Source organism: Delphinapterus leucas, chromosome 9 (genome assembly GCF_059928025.1).
Source record: "Delphinapterus leucas isolate spDelLeu-1000000601 "Yukka" chromosome 9, BTC_Dleu_Yukka2, whole genome shotgun sequence".
Classification (NCBI taxonomy): Eukaryota; Metazoa; Chordata; class Mammalia; order Artiodactyla; family Monodontidae; genus Delphinapterus; species Delphinapterus leucas.
In genome coordinates this window covers 40468086-40492605 of record NC_143137.1, presented here as the reverse complement: position 1 = coordinate 40492605, position 24520 = coordinate 40468086, and the positions used below count along the sequence as shown (strand labels likewise).

General features: G+C 40.1%; 1 protein-coding gene across 3 annotated transcripts in view; it reads right to left on the bottom strand.

Annotated features, from left to right (window-relative positions):
• Window positions 1-24520, bottom strand: part of ELMO1 (engulfment and cell motility 1) — a 548606-nt gene that overhangs the window by 329644 nt on the left and 194442 nt on the right. For all 3 annotated transcript variants that reach the window (XM_022583104.3, XM_089917010.1, XM_022583084.2), the window contains 5 exons: window positions 22698-22849; window positions 20282-20360; window positions 14213-14263; window positions 10976-11098; window positions 9418-9549 (listed from right to left, as the gene is read on the bottom strand). In XM_022583104.3, coding sequence (XP_022438812.1) covers window positions 9418-9549; window positions 10976-11098; window positions 14213-14263; window positions 20282-20360; window positions 22698-22849 — 537 coding nt within the window. The remainder of the gene's footprint in view (window positions 1-9417; window positions 9550-10975; window positions 11099-14212; window positions 14264-20281; window positions 20361-22697; window positions 22850-24520) is intronic.

Below are 24520 nucleotides of genomic sequence, written 5' to 3'. Positions count from 1 at the left end.
AGCAGAACACTCATATCACACTGAAAACTAAGACATTAGGATATACCCTAATAGCAGACGGTGGAAGGAATTAACAATCATGTTAAGACAGATGGAGCTCCATTGAGAAAAATCACTCAATTTGGCTCACGGGATATCCCAGCGATTTCACACAGGACCAGAGCATGAAAATAAAAGGAGGTTAATTCGTACCTCCCACCCCCATTATGTCTATCCTTCCTAGGGACCTGTAATAACCCGAGAACCTGGGATAATCCGAGTCCCACCAAGTGGTCTTTCCCCAGCTTCCCTCTCTCCTCCATCCCTCATACACATGCCCAGGAAAAGAAGTAATACTGTCCATTCTGAGATCCAACTGCCCCCAACAAAAACCACTAGGACCTGGGGTAAAGACACGTCAAGTCCAGGGATCAGTACTCATACAGAGATCATTCTGCATTTTCTACATAGTTCAAATGCACTAGAACTCCAGGTAAAATGGATCCAAGTAAAATCCAAGTAAAAAGGAAGTGGCAGTAACTCAGGTGCACCCTACAACCAGGCTCTCCACCAGGACAGAATATCAGGATGAAGGGGAAGTATTTTGAAATGTACACACCTTGGTCTCTTCCCTGGCCATTTTGATATGACTTGAGGGTAAGAGAGAGTTTTGCTAAAAACTTTTTGCTAAAATTTAGAAAAATAGATTCAGCTAAAAGATCAAATGGAATGTCCAAGTCAAAATTTGGGATATGACAGTATAAAAATGATGTCATAATACCTCTGTAAAGCAAGTTGCAAAGCTAAATACAATGCTTCACAAGTATTCTTATTAGAAAAGACATGTTAAGACTACCAGTATAAAAGGAATAACATCAAATTACTAGGTTTTTTTTTTTTTTAGTTTAAGAAACATAGGAGAGGTTTATAAAACAGTTACTCTGATCCACCGCCGGTTAAAGTGGAAATTACTCAATGTTTGTAGAAAGCAAATTGATGATGTTAAAAGCTTTAAAAATATATACCATAGAAATGCCAGTTCCACAGATTTACCCTAATAACATGAACATGGATGTACATAAATACTGGGTGGCAAAGATGTTAATTATGGACTTCTTGGTAATTTTTAAACACTCAGTAAAAGACCTTAGTTAAATAAACTGTAGTACACCCAAATAATAAAAACTCTTCAGTAATGAAAAACAACCCACGTACCTGACGTGGAAACATTTTCAAAGACAATTCCCATGAAAGACAAGGTTTCCCAAATAACAATAAGGCATGGATACCAATGTGTATAAATAAATATTAATATGTGTGTATGTGTGTGTGCGTGAATTCAAGAAAAGAGTATTTGCAGTTATAAAATAATGCCTGGGTTGGAGGAACCAAGATGGCTGAGTAGAAGGACGTGCTCTCACTCCCTCTTACGAGAACACCAGACTCACAACTAGTTGCTGGACAATCATTGACAGGAAGACACTGGAACTCACCAGAAAAGACACCCCACATCCAAAGACAAAGGAGAAGCCACAATGAGACGGCAGGAGGGGGTGCAATCACAGTAAAATCAAATCCCATAACTGCTGGGTGGGTGACTCGCAGACTGGAGAACACTTATACCACAGAAGTCCACCCACTGGAGTGAAGGTTCTGAGCCCCACGTCAGGCTTCCCAACTTGGGGGTCTGGCAACGGGAGGAGGAATTCCTAGAGAATCAGACTTTGAAGGCTAGCGGGATTTGATTGCAGGACTTCGACAGGACTGGGGGAAACAGAGACTCCACTCTTGGAGGGCACACACAAAGTAGTGTGCACATTGGGACCCAGGGGAAGGAGCAGTGACCCCAGGGGAGACTGAACCAGACCTACCTGCTAGTGTTGGAGGGTCTCCTGCAGAGGCGGGGGGTGGCTGTGGCTCACCCTGGAGACAAGGACACGGGCAGCAGAAGTTCTGGGAAGTACTCCTTGGCATGAGACCTCCCAGAGTCTGTCACTAGCCCCACCAAAGAGCCCAGGTAGGCTCCAGCGTTGGGTTGCCTCAGGCCAAACAACCAACAGGGAGGGAACCCAACCCCAACCATCAACAGTCAAGTGGATTAAAGTTTTACTGAGCTCTGCTCACCAGAGCAACACTCAGCTCTAACCACCACCAGTCCCTCCCATCAAGCACCAGTCCCTCCCATCAAGCCTCTTAGATAGCATCATCCACCAGAGGGCAAACAGCAAAAGAAAGAAGAACTACAGTCCTGCAGCCTGTGGAACAAAAACCACATTCACAGAAAGACAGACAAGATGAAAAGGCAGAGGGCTATGGGCCAGATGAAGGAACAAGATAAAACCCCAGAAAAAAAACTAAATGAAGTGGAGATAGGCAACCTTCCAGAAAAAGAATTCAGAATAATGATAGTGAAGATGATCCAGGACCTCAGAAAAAGAATGGAGGCAAAGATCGAGAAGATCCAAGAAATGTTTAACAAAGACCTAGAAGAATTAAAGAACAAACAAACAGAGATGAACAATACAATAACTGAAATGAAAACTACACTAGAAGGAATCAATAGCAGAATAACTGAGGCAGAAGAACGGATAAGTGACCTGGAAGACAGAATGGTGGAATTCACTGCTGTGGAACAGACTAAAGAAAAAAGAATGAAAAGAAATGAAGACAGCCTAAGAGACCTCTGGGACAACATTAAACACAACAATATTCGCATTATAGGGGTACCAGAAGGAGAAGAGAGAGAGAAAGGACCAGAGAAAATATTTGAAGAGATTATAGTCAAAAACTTCCGTAACATGGGAAAGGAAATAACCACCCAAGTTCAGGAAGCGCAGAGAGTCCCATACAGGATAAACCCAAGGAGAAACATGCCGAGACACACAGTAATCAAACTGGCAAAAATTAAAGACAAAGAAAAATTATTGAAAGTAGCAAGGGAACTGTATGCTAACACATATATATGGAATTTAAGAAAAAAAAAATGTCATGAAGAACCTAGGGGTAATACAGGAATAAAGACACAGACCTACTAGAGAATGGACTTGAGGATATGGCGAGGGGGAAGGGTAAGGTGTGACAAAGCGAGAGAGAGGCATGGACATATATACATATATACACTATCTACTACTAAGGTAGCTAGCTAGTGGGAAGCAGCCGCATAGCACAGGGAGATCAGCTCAGTGCTTTGTGACTGCCTGGAGGGGTGTGATAGGGAGGGTGGGAGGGAGGGAGATGCAAGAGGGAAGAGATATGGGAACATATGTATATGTATAACTGATTCATTTTGTTGTAAAGCAGAAACTAACACACCATTGTAAAGCAATTATGCTCCAATAAAGAAGTTAAAAAAAAAAAAAAAGTAGCAAGGGGGGCTTCCCTGGTGGCGCAGTGGCTGAGAATCTGCCTGCCAATGCAGGGGACACGGGTTCATGCCCCGGTCCAGGAAGATCCCACATGCTGTGGAGTGGCTGGGTCGGTGAGCCATGGCCACTGAGCCTGCGTGTCTGGAGCCTGTGCTCTGCAACGGGAGAGGCCACAACAGTGAGAGGCTCGTGTACCGCAAAAAAAAAAAAAAAAAAAAAAAAAAAGTAGCAAGGGAAAAATGACAAATAACATACAAGGGAACTCCCATAAGGTTAACAGCTGATTTCTCGGGCAGAAACTCTACAAGCCAGAAGGGAGTGGCATGATATACTTAAAGTGATGAAAGGGAAGAACATACAACCAAAATTACTCTACCTGGCAAGGATCTCATTCAGATTCGATGGAGAAATCAAAAGCTTTACAGACAAGCAAAAGCTAAGAGAATTCAGCACCACCAAATCAGCTCTACAACAAATGCTAAAGGAACTTCTCTAAGTGGGAAACACAAGAGAAGAAAAGAACCTACAGAAACAAACCCACAACAATTAAGAAAATGGTCATAGGAACATACATATCGATAATTACCTTAAACATGAATGGATTAAATGCTCCAACCAAAACACACAGGCTTGCTGAATGGATACAAAAACAAGACTCATATTATATGCTGTCTACAAGAGACCCACTTCAGACCTAGGGACACATACAGACTGAAAGTGAGGGGATGGAAAAAGATTCTATGCAAATGGAAATCAAAAGAAAGCTGGAGTAGCAATACTCATATCAGAAAAAATAGACTTTAAAATAAAGAATGTTACAAGAGACAAGGAATGACACTACATAATGGTCAAGGAATCAATCCAAGAAGAAGATATAACGATTATAAATATATATGCACCCAACAGAGGAGCACCTCAATACATAGGCAATTGCTAACAGCTATAAAAGAGGAAATCGACAGTAACACAGTAATAGTGGGGGACTTGAACACCTCACTTACACCAATGGACAGATCATCCAAAATGAGAATAAATAAGGAAACACAACCTTTAAATGACACAATAGACCAGATAGATTTAATTGATATTTATGGGGCATTCCATCCAAAAACAGCAGATTACAGTTCCTTCTCAAGTGCTCATGGAACATTCTCCAGGATAGATCATATCTTGGATCACAAATCAAGCCTCAGTAAATTTAAGAAAACTGAAATCAAATCAAGCGTCTCTTCTGACCACAATGCTCTGAGATTAGAAATGAATTACAGGGAAAAAAACATAAAAAACACAAACATATGGAGGCTAAACAATATGTTACTAAATAACCAAGAGATCACTGAAGAAATCAAAGAGGAAATCAAAAAATACCTAGAGACAAATGACAATGAAAACACGACGATCCAAAACCTATGGGACGCAGCAAAAGCATTTCTAAGAGGGAAGTTTATAGCTATACAAGCCTACCTCAGGAAACAAAAAAAATCTCAAGTAAACAATCTAACCTTACACCTAAAGGAACTAGAGAACAAAGAACAAACAAAACCCAAAGTTAGCAGAAGGAAAGAAATCATAAAGATCAGAGCAGAAATAAACGAAATAGAAACAAAGAAAACAATAGCAAAGATCAATAAAACTAAAAGCAGGTTCTTTGAGAAGATAAACAAAATTGATAAACCTTTAGCCAGACTCATCAAGAAAAAGAGGGGAGAGAACTCAAATCAATAAAATTAGAAATGAAAAAGGAGAAGTTACAAGAGACACCATAGAAATACAAAGCATCCTAAGAGACTACTACAAGCAACTCTATGCCAATAAAATGGACAACCTGGAAGAAATGGACAAATTCTTAGAACCTTCCAAGACTGAACCACGAAAAAACAGAAAAAATGAACAGACCAATCACAAGTAATGAAATTGAAACTGCAATTAAAAATCTTCCAACAAACAAAAGTCCAGGACCAGATGGCTTCACAGGTGAATTCTATCAAACATTTAGAGAAGAGCTAACACCTATCCTTCTCAAACTCTTCCAAAAAATAACAGAGGAAGGAACACTCCCAAACTCATTCTATGAGGCCACCATCACCCTGATAGCAAAACCAGACAAAGATACTACAAAAAAAGAAAATTACAGACCAATATCACTGATGAATATAGAGTAAAAATCCTCAACAAAATACTAGCAAACAGAATCCAACAACACATTAAAAGGATTATACACCATGAACAAGTGGGATTTATCCCAGGGATGCAAGGATTCTTCAATATACGCAAGTGAATCAATGTGATACACCATATTAACAAATTGAAGAATAAAAACCATACGATCATCTCAATAGATGCAGAAAAAGCTTTTGACAAAATTCAACACCAATTTATGACAAAAACTCTCCAGAAAGTGGGCATACAGGGAACCTACCTCAACATAATAAAGGCCATATATGACAAACCCACAGCAAACATCATTCTCAATGGTGAAAAACTGAAAGCATTTCCTCTAAGATCAGGAAAGGGACAAGGATATCCACTCTCACCATTATTCAACGTAAGTTTTGGAAGCCCTAGCCACGGCAATCAGAGAAGAAAAAGAAAAGGAATACAAATTGGAAAATAATAGTAAAATTGTCACTGTTTGCAGATGACATGATACTGTACATAGAGAATCCAAAAAATGCCACCAGAAAACTGCTAGTGCTAATCAATGAATTTGGTAAAGTTGTAGGATACAAAATTAATGCACAGAAATCTCTTGCATTCCTATACACTAATGATCAAAAATCTGAAAGAGAAATTATCGAAACACTCCCATTTACCATTGCAACAAAAAGAATAAAATACCTAGGAATAAACGTACCTAGGGAGACAGAAGACCTGTATACAGAAAACTATTAAGACACTGATGAAAGATATTAAAGATGATACCAACAGATGGAGAGATATACCATGTTCTTGGACTGGAAGAATCAATATTGTGAAAATGACTATACTACCCAAAGCAATCTACAGATTCAATGCAATCCCTAACAAATTACCAACGGCATTTTTTATGGAACTAGATCAAATCATCTTAAAATTTGTATGGAGACACAAAAGACCCCGAATAGCCAAAGCAGTCTTGAGGGAAAAAAACGGAGCTGGAGGAATCAGACTCCCTGACTTCAGACTATACTACAAAGCTACAGTAATCAAGACAATATGGTACTGACACAAAAACAGAAACAAAGATCAATGGAACATGATAGAAAGCCCAGAGATAAACCCACGCACCTATGGTCAACTAATCTATGACAAAGGAGGCAAGGATATACAATGGAGAAAAGACAGTCTCTTCAATAAATGGTGCTAGGAAAATTGGACAGCTACATGTAAAAGAATGAAATTAGAACACTCCCTAACACCATACACAAAAATAAACTCAAAATGGATTTGAGACCTAAATGTAAGACCAGACACTATAAAACCCTTAGTGGAAAACATAGGAAGAGCACTCTTTGACATAAATCACAGCAAGATCTTTTTTGATCCATCTCCTAGAGTAATGGAAATAAAAACAAAAATAAACAAATGGGACCTAATGAAACTTCAAAGCTTTTTCACAGCAAAGGAAACCATAAACAAGATGAAAAGACAACCCTCAGAATGGGAGAAAATATTTGCAAACGAATCAACAGACAAAGGATAAATCTCCAAAATATATAAACAGCTCATGCAGCTCAATATTAAAGAAACAAACAACCCAATCCAAAAATGGGCAGAAGACCTAAATAGACATTTCTCTAAATAAGACATACAGATGGCCAAAAAGCACATGAAAAGCTGCTCAATGTCACTAATTATTAGAGAAATTGAAATCAAAACTACAATGATGTATCACCTCACACCAGTTAGAATGGGCATCATCAGAAAATCTACAAACAACAAATGCTGGAGAGGGTGTTGAGAAACAGGAACTCTCTTGCACTGTTGGTGGGAATGTAAATTGGTACAGCCACTATGGAGAACAGTATGGAGGTTCCTTAAAAAATTAAAAATAGAATTACCATATGACCCAGCAATCCCACTACTGGGCATATACCCAGAGAAAACCATAATTCAAAAAGACACAGGCACCCCAATGTTCATTGCAGCACTATTTACAATAGCCAGGTCATGGAAGCAACCTAAATGCCCATCGACAGACAAATGGATAAAGAAGATGTGGTACATATATACAATGGAATATTACTCAGCCATAAAAAGGAATGAAATTGAGTCATTTGCTGAGACGTGGATGGGTCTAGAGACTGTCATACAGAGTGAAGTAAGTCAGAAAGAGAAAAACAAATATTGTATATTAACACATGTATGTCGAACCTAGAAAAATGGTACAGATGAACCAGTTTGCAGGGTAGAAGTTGAGACACAGATGTAGAGAACAGACGTATGGACACCAAGGGGGGAAAACCACGGTGGGATGGGGATGGTGGTGTGCTGAATTGGGCGATTGGGATTGACATGTGTACACTGATGTGTATAAAATTGATGACTAGTAAGAACCTGCAGTATAAAAAGACAAACAAAGAAACAAACAAAAACAACTAATACTAAACTTTCTTTGGGTTATTTGTATGGAAATATGTTAATATAAATGTTTCAGACATTACATGAAATTTCTAAAAATCTTATATGTTCTGGTATAATGTTATAAGTCATAATTCTAGTCATTACTTTAAAATGTATATCTCAGAAATAACTAAATTTCCTTGTCAATTGCATTATTATGAACTTTCATGAAATCTTTAACCGTGGTCATTTTTAAGTCTTTTGTCATTTACAGACAGTTCTGGGTGTACTCTGATCCTTTTGCAAAAATGTTGCTATAAAAGGTTTTCATCTTCAAGGAATTCATGGAAAAGACTCTGACAAGTACAGGTTTCTGGTAACGGACTATACTGTTGAACTGAATGAACAAGCATTTTCAGAACTCTAATGGAAAGCTGATGAATTAATAGAAGTGCTAACAAAAGATCAAGATAAAAAAAATTAACCACATGGGACGGAGTGAACTGATGAGAATGATTATAATTTTTGTGACTTTCTGTTTGAATAAAAAAAAAAATCCCACAAGGACTCAGAGGCAAAAAATATACAAATCAATTTTCACTGCAAAGGAGCTGTTACAGTGGAGGATTAGTGGACTTAATGTCAATATTATGACAATATTATGAGTGTGTTTCGTGTTTGGTAATTGCAATCATTCTTGCTTTTCTTGTGGTCATCCACTTACAATGCTTGGTGTCAGTTTATTTATCTCTTGTAAAAATAAAATACAATGTGTGTGTGTGAAAAAATAAAAAAATAATGCCTGGTGATTTCTAATCACTGAAGCCAGAAATCTCATTTATGATGCTTATGAAGGAGGTAAAAAAGAAACCCAAATTTACACCTTCAGAATTTGAGCTTAATTAGCCAAAGGTCATATAGAAATATGATGGTGATAAAAGCAAGAATAGACCAGAAGTAGAAGCAAAAACAGCAGTTTATATTCAGGGCAAGCTGTGTTCTGATTTGCAAACTGAAAGAAAGAAAATCTAGGAGATATCATCATCCGTAGCAAGACAAAACTTTTAGGAAAAAATATAAATTGCATGAATCAGATCGTGATTAAATTTCAGGAGACTCAATTTGATTTTGATACGAAATCGATGTATGTGAATAATCCAATCACTAGCCCAGTAATAAGATCCATCCCACAGTTGCCATCACCCATTTAATTCAAATAGAACCTTAAGCCTCTTGTGAAGTAGATTTAATGAAGTCTAGATGCTTTCCGAGCTAACTACTCTTGGTTACACTTAATCAGAACTGAATAAACAAACTCAGTATTAGTCACACTTGTGCAAGTTATTCCATTTCACTGCAGCCAGAAGAGATTTTCATGTGATCTTGTTTAAACCAGCTAAACATCTGGAAAATGTGGAAACTATTCTGTAAGGCACAAGAGGACCACACGCTTGGAGGAGACATCAGTTATGTGGCTGAGGTCAGGCCCCGGGATGCTGGAAGGAGAGCTTACTGGAGATGTCTTACTTACAATGAAGCCAAGTTTTTTATAATCCCGGGTGTACATGGACTTGCGCTTCTCCATGCTGCCGCTGCTGTTATTTGGTTCAGACTCTGCATCAAAAGCAATTCTTCGAAGTTCAAATATGATGTCCCGCTGAGCCTGAAGGGGTTAGGGAGAAAAAATGGGAGGGGGAGAGAGAGCTGCCTTCACTGTGTGACGTTACATCTACTCCCTCGTTCCCCAGGGTCTAAATGAATCACTGCATACAGGCAAAAGAAAAACAGATAAAAGGCAACCAATGTCCTAAGTTACAGCTCTGTATACTTCTTTTCCTCCTGCCACTCTCCCTGCTGGTCAGCCCTGGCTTTACTCCACAATTACCCTCACAGCCAAACCACTTGGAGCACTGATATCAATTGCCTCGTGAAGCTCTAAATGAGAGCCCCAAATATGATGGAAGGCTTGTGATTGGAAAAAAAAAAAAAAATTAGAGGACCTAGGAGTCCTGTACTGTCAGAAATAAAGCAAGAGGCCCGTAAGGTTTATGAACAATATGTAAGTGACAAGGGATCCCTAACTCCACTGAGAAGTGACTTCATAGAAACAAACCTTAAAAATGGTTAAAATGGTAAATTTTCTGTGAGGCATATTTAACCACAATAAGAAAAAATGTATCTTTTAGATAAAAGGAGGCAATTTCCAAGCAGGGAGGGCTGTTTCACCCTAAGACACATTGCCTTTCATACTAGAAGTAGTAAGACAGTCGCATCTCTCTGGGGTGATCGCACTTGGTCTTGCCAAAAGCGTGGAGCATGTTAGACAGCTGCTCGAAGCCTCTCCATCATTCCTAATCTCATGGCCTCACGCCATGAATGAAGTGCTGCGGTGGTTACACAGTTTGCATGTGCATCCACATCTGCTAGAGATCAGACCCTCACGTGCCAGTAATGAGTGTTTTCCTTTCCAAAGCTGCAGCGCTATTTAAGTTGAAAATGTGCTACAGCAGGGCTCCCAGCTGTTTCCTCTCACTCCGTCCTCACACAGTAAAGTTCCCCCAAAGCGTTTTGGATCGAGACTTAACTTTTCATGCACAACAACCAGAGACCTAGAGAGAATTATAGCAAAGAGACAACTGACAAAGATGTAAGCCCAGAAATCAGATGTAACCTGGGACCTCCACCCGTGGCACTGATCACTGGAGAATGGGAATTACTCCTTCAGCCTACAGAATCAATCTCACACAGAGCTACCAAGTGGCTAGGTGTTCTAGGAACCTGACTCCAAAGCTATCACCGTTGAAGGTATTGGGGCCAAAGGCCAATGTTTGCAGCCATGTGACGTCAAGCTTTCTTATCCAATAAAGAAAGAATATGCATGTGTTTGATGCATAATGAAATAATTCATTTATTTTATTCTCTGATCCTAGATTCACCTAAATTTTAAATCCATTCCCCTAAGTCCTGAGATGATAATAAAATAATATTATCATCATCTAAAACCTCCTGGTTTCCAAGTAGCCCAAGGAAAGACTTTTAATGACACTCTTCCCCTCATGTGCTTTTACCGTTGTCTAACGAGCACTCACCTGGTCCTGGGGATCCATCTTAGTCATCATCCTGTCTTCCAAAAGGTTAAAGGTTAGCACCTGCAGCACGTACAGCTGGTGTGCCATTTCATTGTTGATGGCCCGCTGAGCTCGGATGACATGCTAGGGAGATGGTTTACAAGTGAAATTTTTTTAAACAAAGGAAGAAAGAAAAAGCAAATAACCTAAGTTACCCCCCTGGTCATGATGCCAAGCAGAACCTCAGAAGTCCTTATCTGGAAGCATTGGGGAGGTAAGTGGGTGGAACCACCCTTCAGGAGAAAGATGAGCACACAGGTGACCCTGGAGCATTCCTTTACATCTCAGGGCCCAGTAAGGTTCCTGATCTTTAGGCCAGAAGTGGAGAAAAGACCTACTGTGTGCAGTGAAGAGTGGAGGTGGGAAAGAAAGTGGAAATTCGGTGGTGATTACATCCATATAAACCAAGAGAAGGTGTGCCTGAAATAAAAGCACCTTGAGAAGAACTGTGAATTTCTACAACAGAAGCATCCCTTGCCTGCAGTAGAGAAATGAACGGTGCATATGTATAGTAAGCAATTTTGCCATCATCTTAACCCTGCAACTGTCTCTGACAAGTGATCCCACTTCTCAACGGGGAAAAGTTTTAGAAGCATCACACAAAAGCAAAGTAACTATCAGGTTTGTAGTTAATTCACCGTGGAAACTATACAGTAACTACTGTCACCACAATGCAGTGAGTCAATTCATATATATTACTTTTTACTCACCTGTTAACAATGAATTCTTTTTTTTTTTTTTTTTTTTTTTTGCGGTACGCGGGCCTCTCACTGTTGTGGCCTCTCCCGTTGCGGAGCACAGGCTCCGGACGCGCAGGCTCAGCGGCCATGGCTCACGGGCCCAGCCGCTCCGCGGCACGTGGGATCTTCCCGGACCGGGGCATGAACCCGTGTCCCCTGCATCGGCAGGCGGACTCTCAACCACTGCGCCACCAGGGAAGCCCAACAATGAATTCTTTTTTAAAAAAATGACCCTTCCCCTTTGAAACAGAACCAAAATGGAACAAATATAAAAGGAGTGGCAGGAGACAGATATGGGGGCCTTCGCCCACACCAGGGTTGGGTTTGAAACGGGAGGCAGCATTTGGGTCTAATATACATCCAATTTGTCAGAGGCCACTGTCGTGCCTTAAAACTGCCAACCAACCAGTCAAAGTGGTGAAACACCCGTTCAAATGAACGTGCCAGACCCAACCACATCTTGCTGTCTCAAAGAACTTTCTCTGGGTGCCCCCCAACCTGACGTGCACCTGGACTCCTCAGCCAGCTCTGAGCACCATATCGAAATAAGCAATTGAAGAAGGGGGGCGGGGTGAAGAATGAGGAATAGAAGGAAGTGGCTGAACCAAAATTATGGAGGTTGGGGGGTGGGACGCCAGGCAATGGGATGGGGGGGAGAATCAAACCTCATATCTTCCAATCTTCCCAACAGAATGTTAATTCATAGTATATGTTGAGTATCCAAAGTGTATGGGTACTAGAGCATATGGGTATCTATTTTATTAGCAACTCAAAAGTATCTGCACTCCAGGTTACTGCCAGAGAATACCAACCTTGAGCTTCTAGCCATCAAAATCTCATGTAAAAAGTCCCATTGAAACAAACTGATCTTTGAGACATGATGGCCACAGTCATTCCACCCACCCCATCTCTGGGTAATCTAACTCCAGCTGCCTTACCAAGGTGATACCAACAACAGGCTAAGACCTTAATTCCAAGTTTCTACTCCTTTATCTCCCCACTCTCCTCCCCTGCACAAACACCTTCACTGAACTATGCTTTAAAATCACTGCTTCAGGGGGCTTCCCTGGTGGCGTAGTGGTTAAGAATCTGCCTACCAATGCAGGGGACATGGGTTTGAGCCCTCGTCTGGGAAGATCCCACATGCCGCAGAACAACTAAGCCCATGCACCACAACTACTGAGCCTGCGCTCTAGAGCCTGTGAGCCACAACTACTGAGCCCGCGTGCTGCAACTACTGAAGCCCACATGCCTAGAGGCTGTGCTCCACAACAAGAGAAGCCACGGCAATGAGAAGCCCACGCACCGCAACAAAGACCCAATGCAGCCAAAAAAAATAAATAAAATCACTGCTTCCACCTTTATTGAGAGCCAGTATAAAAAATAACCGTATTATGAATCCCTCTGTGATTTCTAAAAAGCCACTCTTGGACCAAGAATCTATTAGAATGTTCTAACAATACCCATTTCAGATTCCAGTTTCAGGGGGCAAAATATGTCATCCCCCGAAGAACTGGGGTACCTCTTTTATCAAACAGTGAAAATTACACTCATATGGTTTCTCTTTATCCTTAACAGCCAGGAAGTTTAACATGAAACTTGATGACAAATTGTAGTCATTATTATTGGCTTTGGGTTCTAGAATATTTATTTTCTTTGCCCTCATAAGGTTTTTAATTTTTAAAGGCCTCATTGTATTGGAATGTGTGTGTGTGTGTGTGTGTGTGTGTGTGTAACTATAAGCTTGCAGAACTTCTTTTCAGAATTACACGAGCACTTTTTTTTTTTTTTGTGGTAAGCAGAAGAATCAATCACACATGCTTCTTTCAGCCTTTGGTTAGAAGTCAAGTAGCAGATAAGGCCTCAGGAAATCTTGCTATTTGATTTATTTCTAAACATTCACAACATAACATGTAGAGCTTCTTTTCCACTGAGGTTTCAGGTCTTTTTTGCATCACAGTTAATGAGTGGGTTTCATGTCTGTCTTTCTTGCCTTTCTCTAGGAAAGGGGCCCAGGAAAATGATGGTCAAAATTTCAGGACTTCTCTCAGAGTCTGATATGTTTCCAGCTAGTTTCCTCACTAAAAACAGTATAAGCTCATACTGGTGGAATTTTTAAAGTCAGGGAGCCCCTGATTTCCTTAAACGCAAAGCTAAAGCTTCAGTGAGTATAATAAACCTGCCCCACCGAGAGAGATTTCCAACCCTTCCTGCCGGAATGCGTTTCTCTCTAGAGCAGTTCCAGAGACGCTCTCCCTCCAATCATGAGGCCATTCCTGTGGGAGAGCTTTGTTTATTCCATTTCCAAAAGCACACTTTTTCCTCCTTTCTAGTTACTACTGCTTCACCACAGAAGCAAGTCACAGAACAAATCACAAAACCAAGCCAAAAGAGGAGATGAATAAATACACCAGACCATTCCTTCCCAACAAGGTGGTCACAGCACATAGGTACTCACTGTTAAGATGATGGAACGCAGTTGCTTCTGAGCCAAAATATTCGCCATCTCCTGTGGAAGAAAAGCACACGGCCAGAAAAGCTTTGGTTAGAAAGATACATTTCCACATAGCCCCAGATGACTCTATCCTGGGGCGTGCTTCAAAACCGGATATCAGCAGTATTTCTTAACAAAGAAAGGACTCAAGTGGATAGTAGTATTCGAATTACTTTTTGAATGTTGTTTAGATAACAAAGCAGTAGCCAACAGCAAAGGAAGGAAATCTGGCACCTGCAAATTTCTTTTCTTTGTTTTCTTGGGAATTTCCTCCTTCCAGGAAAAGGTAAGTGCTGAATAAAAATCAAACACTCCAAATGAAAGCAATGGCTCCCCACTGGAACGGCTCATCAGATTTTATTAGACTGTATATGTGCAGAGTTTTTACTACAAGGCAACATAACACCTGCACAGAGGAGATTTCAATACTAGAGAGCCATCACTTTAAAGGTCTAAGACTTCTAAAAGCCATTTCATCTTCATCTGTGCAAAACCAAAGAGTGAGTAGTACGTACCCCAGGCCTTAATAGTCTATGCAAATGAACTGAGTGAAGTTTTAGCAAAGGACAAACATCTGGGCAGATGCAAAGCCCTAGGGGCCGCACTCAGCATTCCTGGGCCTCAACTCTGCAGGCTGTGCTTTGTGCTTTGGCCTGCCTGACTGGCATAGAGGATTTGCAGGTGATTTTATTAAATGAAATGATTCACAGATGCCCTTTCTGAATATTGTCAAACAGGTACTAAGGGGAAATGAAATAGTTGAACACAATCTTGGTACAAACATCCCAAAGGAAAAATACTGCTCATATTCAGGAAGTCACTTGAATGTTGTTTTCTGGTGGTGGTGGTGGGGGAGGTATTTTTAGTGTCACTACTCTTAATGAGTAGAGAAGAAACTAAGCTATGATTTAAAAACACAACCATGAATTCGATCAAGGTCAAAATAAACTTGGAGATAGCAAGGAGAACTCAGAACCCAGGGAGGAAGTACGAGGGGGCGCACAGGCAGGGCTGGACGGGGGCAGAATGGGAGTGCAAGGCCCACTTTGTGCTGACAAAGGGAACGTGGGGACTTACAGTCAGAGGACAATCAAGGATGTCAACACTGCTCTCTACACCAACCTAACAGCCATCGCCACCACAGAAAGGAAAGCCAGCAGGAGAGAAGAAGGAATGGAAATTCAGAGCACTCTGTTAGATGTTACAGCTTAATTTTATCGCCCCTGCTGACCCGCTGCATTGAAGAGAAAAGCACACAAATACGCTAAGGTGATCTAAAAGGGCTAGATGGCATCAAAGTCAATCCAATACTATACTGCTATATATAAAATAGATAACTGATAAGGACCTACTGTATAGCACAGGAAACTCTACGCAATACTCTGGAGTGACCTATATGGGAAAGGAACCTAAAAAAAGAGTGGATACAGGTATACGTATAACTGATTCACTTTGCTGTGTAGCAGAAAGTAACACAACACTGTAAATTAACTATACTCCAATAAAAATTTTTAAAAAACAACGACAACAAAAACAAAATCCAATACTAAGTCCTCTTCCAGCCTCTTGAAAACAAGAAGGCAAGGACGAGGACACCACTGGAAACAAGTTAAATGGCAATCCAGAAGGAACTGCCCTTCCATGGGTCGCAGAAAGCCATGCTTTCTTCCTGATCAAAACAGGAAGGTCCATCTTTTTTCTTCTTGGATCAGATGAAAACAAAAGGCCCAACGTTCTTTTATAATTCCTTTTCTTTAATAAAAATGAAATTATTGCTTTATTGACACACAAACAAAAAAAAAGAAAAAAATTCTCTGTGCCTATGTCAGCCTATCGACTTAACAATTTTTAAAATAAGTTAGAAGGGACAGTATATTTCCAACATCTACTAGAGCAATTATTATAATGATCTGCTTAAAATATTTATCTTCTGCATAAGAGTGTGGTCTTCTCAAGGGCACAAAGACTGTCCTTTTCATCTTTGCATTCCCAGCCACAGCACAATGGTTGGCACAGAATAGGCAATGAATGTTTCATAAAACATCCCGCTACCCCCCCAAAGGAACAGGAACTTGATCAGAGAGAAAACAGAAAACTCCTTGTCCACACAATGGACTTTTTTTTTTTGCCCAATATTAAGGAATGGTTTGAGTGAACGTGAGAATCTATGGAGAATATTTTATACCATTAGCATGATATAAAAGTATATAGATAGATATGAATATGGATATGGATACAGGCATACCTCAGAGATATTGCAAGTTTGGTTACAGACCATCACAATACAGCAAATAGCACAATCAAGTGAGTCACACTAATATTTTGGTTTCCCAGCGCACATAAAAGTTATGTTTACACTATGCTCTAGTCTATTATGTATGCAATATATTTTGTCTAAGAAAACAATGTACATACCTTAATTTTAAAATACTTTATTGCTAAAAAATGATAACATCATCTAAACCTTCATAGACTCATAATCTTTTTGCTGATGGAGGGCTTGAAATTTTGCAAGAATTACCAGAGACACCATGTGAGCAAATGCTGTCGGAAAATGGTGCCAGTTGACTTGGTCGATGCAGGGTTGCCACAAACTTTCAACACGTAAAATAACACAGTATTTGCAAAGCACAATAAAGCGAAATGCAGTAAAACGAGGTCTGCCTGTATAGATAAACTGACATGGAAAGATGTCCACAAAATCTTCTTTAGTTTTAAAAGCAGTTAAAAAGAAACAAAAAACAGTGCATGCCGTATGATCACATCTAGTGAAAAAATGAAGTCTGCAGGAGAGTCTGCACAAAAAGCAAGAAGTAGGACCATGACAGTCCCACAGATGTGTGTAGTTGCAGTGGTTCCCTCTCTGGGGATGTAATTATAGGTTTCTTTAAAATTTCTTCCTTTGGAATCTGTATTTTCGGATTTTTCTATCAAATATTTTAACTATAAAGGGGTTTTTAAAAATAATCCTTATCAAAGCCATAAATATTTGTAGAGAAATTTGGAAGGGATCTGACCAAATTCTTTGCCATGAAAATAATAAAATAAATAATGGCAACTAGTTGTAAGAAAAAGGATCCACTTGCCCACCTAATAGCTATCCCCTCTCCCACAAAACAAGCACCCCTTCCCTTTATTTGGGCAGGAAAAGGGAGAGTCTCCAATACCTGGGAGGCAGGGGAAAGCATGACCCAACCCCCCGCCTCCCAGGGAGGCTGACAGGGGACCATCCACAGAGGATGCAGTTATACCCCAGGCCCAAGTTCACTGCTCTCTCAGGCAGGCCAACTCAATGAATGCAAAACAAAAATATCGCCCAGGTCTGCCTGCCAAGTAAAAAGATCTGACTTTAGTCATATTTTTCTTCAGTAAAAGCAGAAATAAGGTATAGGTATTTAAAATCCTTCTAAATTCATTAACATTTTGAAAAATAAAGAAAATCCAGATAATAGAGTCCTACCAATGTGTTTGAGCCCAAGTTGGAAAGAAAGGTTGAAATAAATAAAATGTTTTGACTGAAGTGGAATTTTATCCAATGTCCAAAAGCTTTAAAAAGACAAACAAACAAACAAGAAAAGGGACATTCCTGTAAATCCAGTAAATAAGTGTTTAGAATTATGTTTTAATCTGATTGGAGTAAGAAAATGGGCTTGATGTCTTTCAGGTGTCAGTAAGTTCTTTACCAGGCAAATACAAGGCCATTCTGCAGGTGATGTCTCCTTGACCGGCATTCAGTGGGATGCTTTGCAGATAAGAGCAAGAATGAAGTTGGGATTCTAGCTTTGACTCTTATCAGCTCAGCAATCGGTCAAGTTTTCTACTTCCTTTGACTCTCAATTTCCTCATTTATAAAATGGAAATAATAAGACTTTCTATAGATATGAGAATTAAATGAAATGACATAAGACACTGAACATGGCAGGGTGCATGGCAAACCCTCAAATATTATCACTGGTGACAGGCTTTGGGAACTTTTCCTGTTTGCCAAAAAAATTCAGACCTTTCAATCTTTCAAAACACAAGCCAATAACAATATATAATATACAGCAAGATGTCACCAACTAGCTTGATCTTCTGCTTTAAAGGCCTCCACTGATGTTCAGAAAATAACAACAAATAAACTTTTCTTCATTATGAACTCAAAATAATTTTGAGCCAACGCTCTCTTAACTCGCTAAAATGTACTTTAAAAATTAAAAATCGAAATGTTCATTTTCTTGACCAACAATAATCACTGATTCATCTTAAATTCAACATAGTTTATAAAGTCCAAGTTAATTTTCTATCGACAAGTATCATCATTTTTATTTCAAAGACTAAATTAGTCATATAATACTTTGGATTTTCTGCTGGTTGATATACACCCTATCTTTCTTAGTTGAATTGTTTTCTTAAATGGTTTAATGTTATTAGACTACCCTTTGTGATTTATTATTAATATAGCAATATACAGCCAAACTGTACCGTGTCGGTCTCATGGAGCCTAATTTTTCAAAAATAAAAAATGATTTGATTAGCAGAATCCAAACCTAATGTTAATGGTATTCCTAACACAATGGTATCCCCCATTATGTTTTCATTGTTATCATTGTCCTGGAGTCAGCATAGATTGGCATCTAATTCCCTATTTTTCCATGGTCGTTCAATTCCAATTCAACAGATTAACAGTAGTTTCAGCGTAACAGAAAGATGCAAGGTGTATGCATCTTACTCGTGTCTAGATGCAGAGATCCAAGTGAAATCGTAGCACTTGGGGTGAGCATGAACTTTCATTTCCTCTAATCCAGCCACAGGAAAAAAGACAGTCTCAAGAGGTCCGATCAGCATTCTGACCTGGCTCTTGACTCCACTCTACAAGCAGCCATCAGTGGCCTGGCCAGTAGAAGGATCAAGCTTCTCAATGCCCATGTCAGGTTTATGTATGTGCTGCCCATGTCAGGCTTGTGAACATGCCCAGGCAATTTGCTGGGATGATGGGAATTATCATGAGCCCAGTATTTAGATATAAATATAAAAGGAGCGGCCCTACCCAGGATCCCACTTAAGATCTGCAAAGCCACCCTTAAAAATCCAGCCTGGAGCATAGGCTTGGGGAGGACAGGCACCTCCTGGCTCCAGCCAACACCAAACCAAAAGCACAGGAAACTATAAAGCCACTCTACTTACTGTGCAAACATAGCCCCTAGGAATGAGCAAACAATCCTAAACGGAAAACAAACCAGAAACCTTCACATTTAGCCACTGAGATTTAAAATCCTTGGCAACGAAAAAATAAAGTAAAAAAATAAAATTCTTGACACAGTGTTCAGTAGCATGCTAGCTTTCTAAATTCTTCTAAAACAATTTATTGGTAACTGTCATCAAGCTCCCCAGTACACTTCCTAAAGGTTGAAAAATCTCATATTTCCATCCAGTTTGTAAATGAAGTAAATTGTGACCAAGGTAACAAGTATGTTATGTTGATGGAAAAAAAACCAGGAATGGATTCTGAGGTGTGAATCAAATTCTAAGACATGCAAAAACCCACTTCTACAACCACTTTATAATAGTCCTTTCCCTAGTTGAAGAAGAACCTGTCTTCTCACCTTTCCATCTCACACCTCCCTGGAGAAAGTATGACAACTCTCAGGGTCTACGTTTTTTCATCAGGCAAATGGAGACAATCCCTCTCTGGACCCAGTGAGTATCCAATGAAATGACAGACGATCACAGGGGCTTCTAACTCTGCATCCATCACAGAGGCAGAGTTTCATCTTTATTTCATCTCTTTGTTCTGGGCTTCTATGTTGGGTTGCATGTGATGAAAGGGCTCTACCACTGGAACACTCCTAACTTTCCTCATCAGACAGGGGCTTGCCCATCTCCACCTAGTTCCCACTGGATCTGTGAATGATCCCAGGCTGTCCAGGCAAACCACTGGGCAGCAAGGAGCCCCACAGGAGTTCCTGGGATGGGAAGGGGAAGGCTCTCTCTGCACCAAAAGTTGCCAGCACAACTGGGCACAGTCTTTAAGACAAAAGAAGTGCAACTTACCTGCCTCTTCTCATCAGGAGCCTTCAGAAAAAGTGCATTAATCACTGCAATGGTATAGGTTTGGATTTCTTGATCTGTCCTGTAAAGACACACAGTAATACAGAAAGTCAGAAGAGGCTACCCCTGAGTTAGACCATGATAAAGCTCATGATTATGTCCCCCCAAAATAATGAGAGAGAAAGCCAGGACCTAGAAAACGCATTCAGCACTGAAAAAATATTTCGACCATCACGAGGCTCGAAACACAGTGAGGGGACAATTACTATTGCTAGCCAGGCAAAACACGCTCAGTGGAGATCACCCAGACATACAGGTGGCCAGCTGGCTCTCTCCACTTCTCCTCTATTAGAGTCAAAAACATGGACCAGGGGATGTATGTGTGTATGTGTGTGTGTGTATGTGATTTTCTGTCTGATGCATGAAGTATACCTGGGAGTAGTCCTGGGTATTCCCTACATTCCTGGGCTTATGATAAAGGAAACTGTTTTGTCACCATGGCAATAATATTACATATTCTAAAAATCTATTTCTCAAATAGAAACTTCTTTTAATTTAAAATCTTTATTAGAGCATAATTGCTTTACAATGTTGTGCTAGTTTCTGCTGTACAACAAAATGAATCAGCTCTATGTACAATATATCCCCATATCCCCTCCCTCTTGTGTCTCCCTCCCACCCCTAGGTAGTCACAAAGCACGGAGCTGATCTCCCTGTGCTATGCAGCTGCTTCCCACTAGCTATCTACCAAATAGAAACTTTTAAATAACAAAAGAATAGGTTTTTATGTTTACAAATTTGCTTTTCACAGGAATGAAATCGGAAATTTCAAATAAAGCCAAGATCTAGTGTTAGCTGCATGGTAAATATATAGTAAATAAGAAGGACCCAAGGCTAGGGACCAGAGGCCTATAGGTTATATTTAGAGATAATTTAGGAAGAGGCAGAGCTTAGAACACAGCCTTTGGCAGGATGAAATTCTAAGCCCAGTGCCCCACAGCCCGGCTGTGTGGCCTTGGACAAGTTCACAGGGTGTCCCTAACACAGTTTCCTCATCTGTAACACTGGGTAAAAACACTCCTATTTCAAGGAGCTGCCTTTAGGATAAAATGAGGTATTGCATATAAAATCTTTAGTACAGCACTTGGCAAATGAAAAACTCTCCACTTGGCAAAGCACTCTATAAATGCACAGTGATGCCCTCGAGATTCAGAGAAAAGATACAGACTTTTAAGTTGATACAGTTCACATTCAGGGACATGTGAAACTGGTATTATTTCCAGAGAGATTTCACACAAAATCATCATTTTAGAGCATATGTTAATTTTCCCTGAGGCCACAATCCATAAACTGTGTTACTTAACATTTTACATTCTAGTCACCATACCCCCTCCATATGAAGGAAACCTCTAATGCACTTCGGTAGTTTATATTATAAACACAGTCAACATTTTCGGTAGATTGAGAACTACTGAATACTCCCTCGCATCCCCATCCTACACCCCCAACCCAAACAGGCCAATCAGGTTTCTTCTTGAAAATTTGCCAATGTGACCTGAGAGACCAGGGGCAGCAGTTACTGGGAGCCAAGTCACATGACTGCCAGCCAGTACGCTAGAGAAAAGGCCTGTTGTGAGGACTCCAAGGAGGCCATAGTTTCTGTCCTTCCCAAGGCTTAGCTACTTAAGTCATTCCTCGGTTCTATAAAGTGCGCCAGTATCCTTTCAATAAACTCCCTGTCCTAGCTCAGGATGCTTCTTGCCACCTGCAATCCAAATACTTTAATTGATAAAGTGGCATCGTACAAGGGATTCCTTCTCATGCTTGTATCATCAGAGGCAACCTTACTAGTTACCTAAGCATAGAGAGAAGGAGAGATCCCCAAAGACCGAAGTCTGCTAGGGCAGCTGTCTCATAGCTCAAGCCTCTTAAAAAATTCGTATATTATAGAATACAGCAATCAAAGGTCATTGTAATCACCTGGAGCCTAAGAAAGAAGCCTGGCTTTAAAAATTCCTAATTAAGTATGAAAATTCTCATTATATCACAGAAAGCACTATTTTATATGATTAAGGATAAAGACTCTGTTGAGAACTTAAGAGAACAAATTGTCCTATTGTGTCTTATTAAAAGTAAAACTCTACCGATATCTACCAACATTGATCAGAAGTGAGTGCCTACCAAGGCACTGGGGGCAGACCAGTGACAAAAGCAGCCGAGGGGAGCACCCAGGGGCAAGTAACTGTGCTATGTCAGTGTGATGGGGGACAAGCATGGGACATGGTTTGATTATATACCAAATCAAGATTCTTTTTCTGTGTATTAGTCAAACCAATATGAAACCTTTCCCAGGGGGTTATGGTGGCTGTCCACCTGAAGCATTTTCCCTTCCCACTGTGGTGGAGTCAATCTTGCTTACCCTTGAAGATGGGGAATGAGTTGGCCAATAGTGATCTCTTGTGCCACCTTCTGGTAGAGGTCATGGCCGTTGAGCACCATGGACTCCAGAATGGCCAAGGACCGCTGCAGGATGGAGACGTCTATGGCTGACTTGTTGACAAAACTTGCTATCTGAAAACCCAAGCGGGACACAACTCATGGTAAGCAGAGCAAAGAAGTAGAGAAGGGAGCAAATCAAGTAAATCGGGAGCTCATTTAAGAAACACCAGACACCGAGGACGAAAAGTACTTGGGATAGTACTATTACAGAAGAATAGTCAGAAATGCATGGAGTCAACAATGATTGTTCACCAGCTTATTACAGACCACTATTTATATCCTATTTCTCTAGCTCAGTAATAAGCAATCTTAAAAAGGAAACAGCTTCAAAGAATTATTCTGTCTGGTGTTTCTGGAATGATTCTTCTGAGTTTCAGCTTTCAGGGGCAGACAATTTCAACACATAAGAACTCTTGTGTTTCTTTGAGACAGTAATTTCAACATATACTTATAGCCATTCCCTTCCATTTCCAGGCTACTCCTTCACCCACACGATCTGTGGCTTTTATGTTCTTATTATGCTCCTGTTACATTCTTGAGGGACTCACACAAATCACACTTGTCAACACAATGCAACTGGCAACTTTTCACTCACTGGCTATTCTCCTTTTTATTCAACGGAACACTCAATGAAACACTCTTTTCCCCATTCTTCCAATTTCTTATGGTTAAAATAAATTCTTCTCATCTCTCTCAAATTTAGCAAACAGGAAAACATTTAAATTAGAAGCGTTAAAAGTTAAAATAGTCGTTTAAGCTCTAAAATACATTCCCTAAGGAATTAATCACTAAAGCCTCAAGCATAATAAATCACAATGTAAGAGGGAAGTAAAATAAGCATTAGAATAATGGATCACAGTAACCCAAACACATGGGTACCATGAAGGTTTTATTTTAGAGGCCTCATTAAAAGTTCTTACTGTCTGTTGACAACTCACACTAAAACGCTGTTATTATATCATCATAATGACTGCTTTCTTAAAAGCTAAATAATTTGGTTCCATGACAAATTGACACTTACTTCTCCCCCCCCATCAAAACTAATTTCTCCCTTTCTGCTGTCTCACTGTCCCCTTCTCATCCTCTCTCCATCACTGTACAAGATAAAATGCAAAAGGACCATGACAACTGACAGTTACCAGCTCAACTGTTTTTAGCCCAATGACTCCCCAGTGAAAGTAGGGGTGAGGGGTACAGATATCAACACCCTTTGTGCCTCCAGATACACCTGGATCTCAGGGGGGTGAAAAATAAATGACATGAAGAAATAAAGTAACATTATGATTTATATTCCAAAAAGCTATTATTTTATAATCAGACTACAGGAAGAGTATGAGAACTTTAAGATTCTCAAAAGACTGCTTTAGCTCCTTTCACAGCTAGTAAACTTCTCTAATGTGTTTACTGTCCCTGCCAAGCCCTCGCCTTAATCCTCATAGATGGGTCAGCTCCCCTATGATATCTATCATGCCACCTTTCCTTCTCTAAGGCCAACTTTCTCTCCCCCAAATCCAATGACCCTCATACCGTGCTCATGGTTTAACACCTAACTTAGATCTCTTCTAAATAGAATATAAATTCTTTGACTTCCCCACCAGCACCACCCCAACCATTTTTCATTGTCCCAGTATAATTCTTGGCACTTAGTAGAAAACTGAAGAACTCACAAAGAAGTGCATTGACAATAACTCTTATTTCTCTGCACTAATTCTATTCTCCTTCTATGCTCCTTTTCTTGTCTCC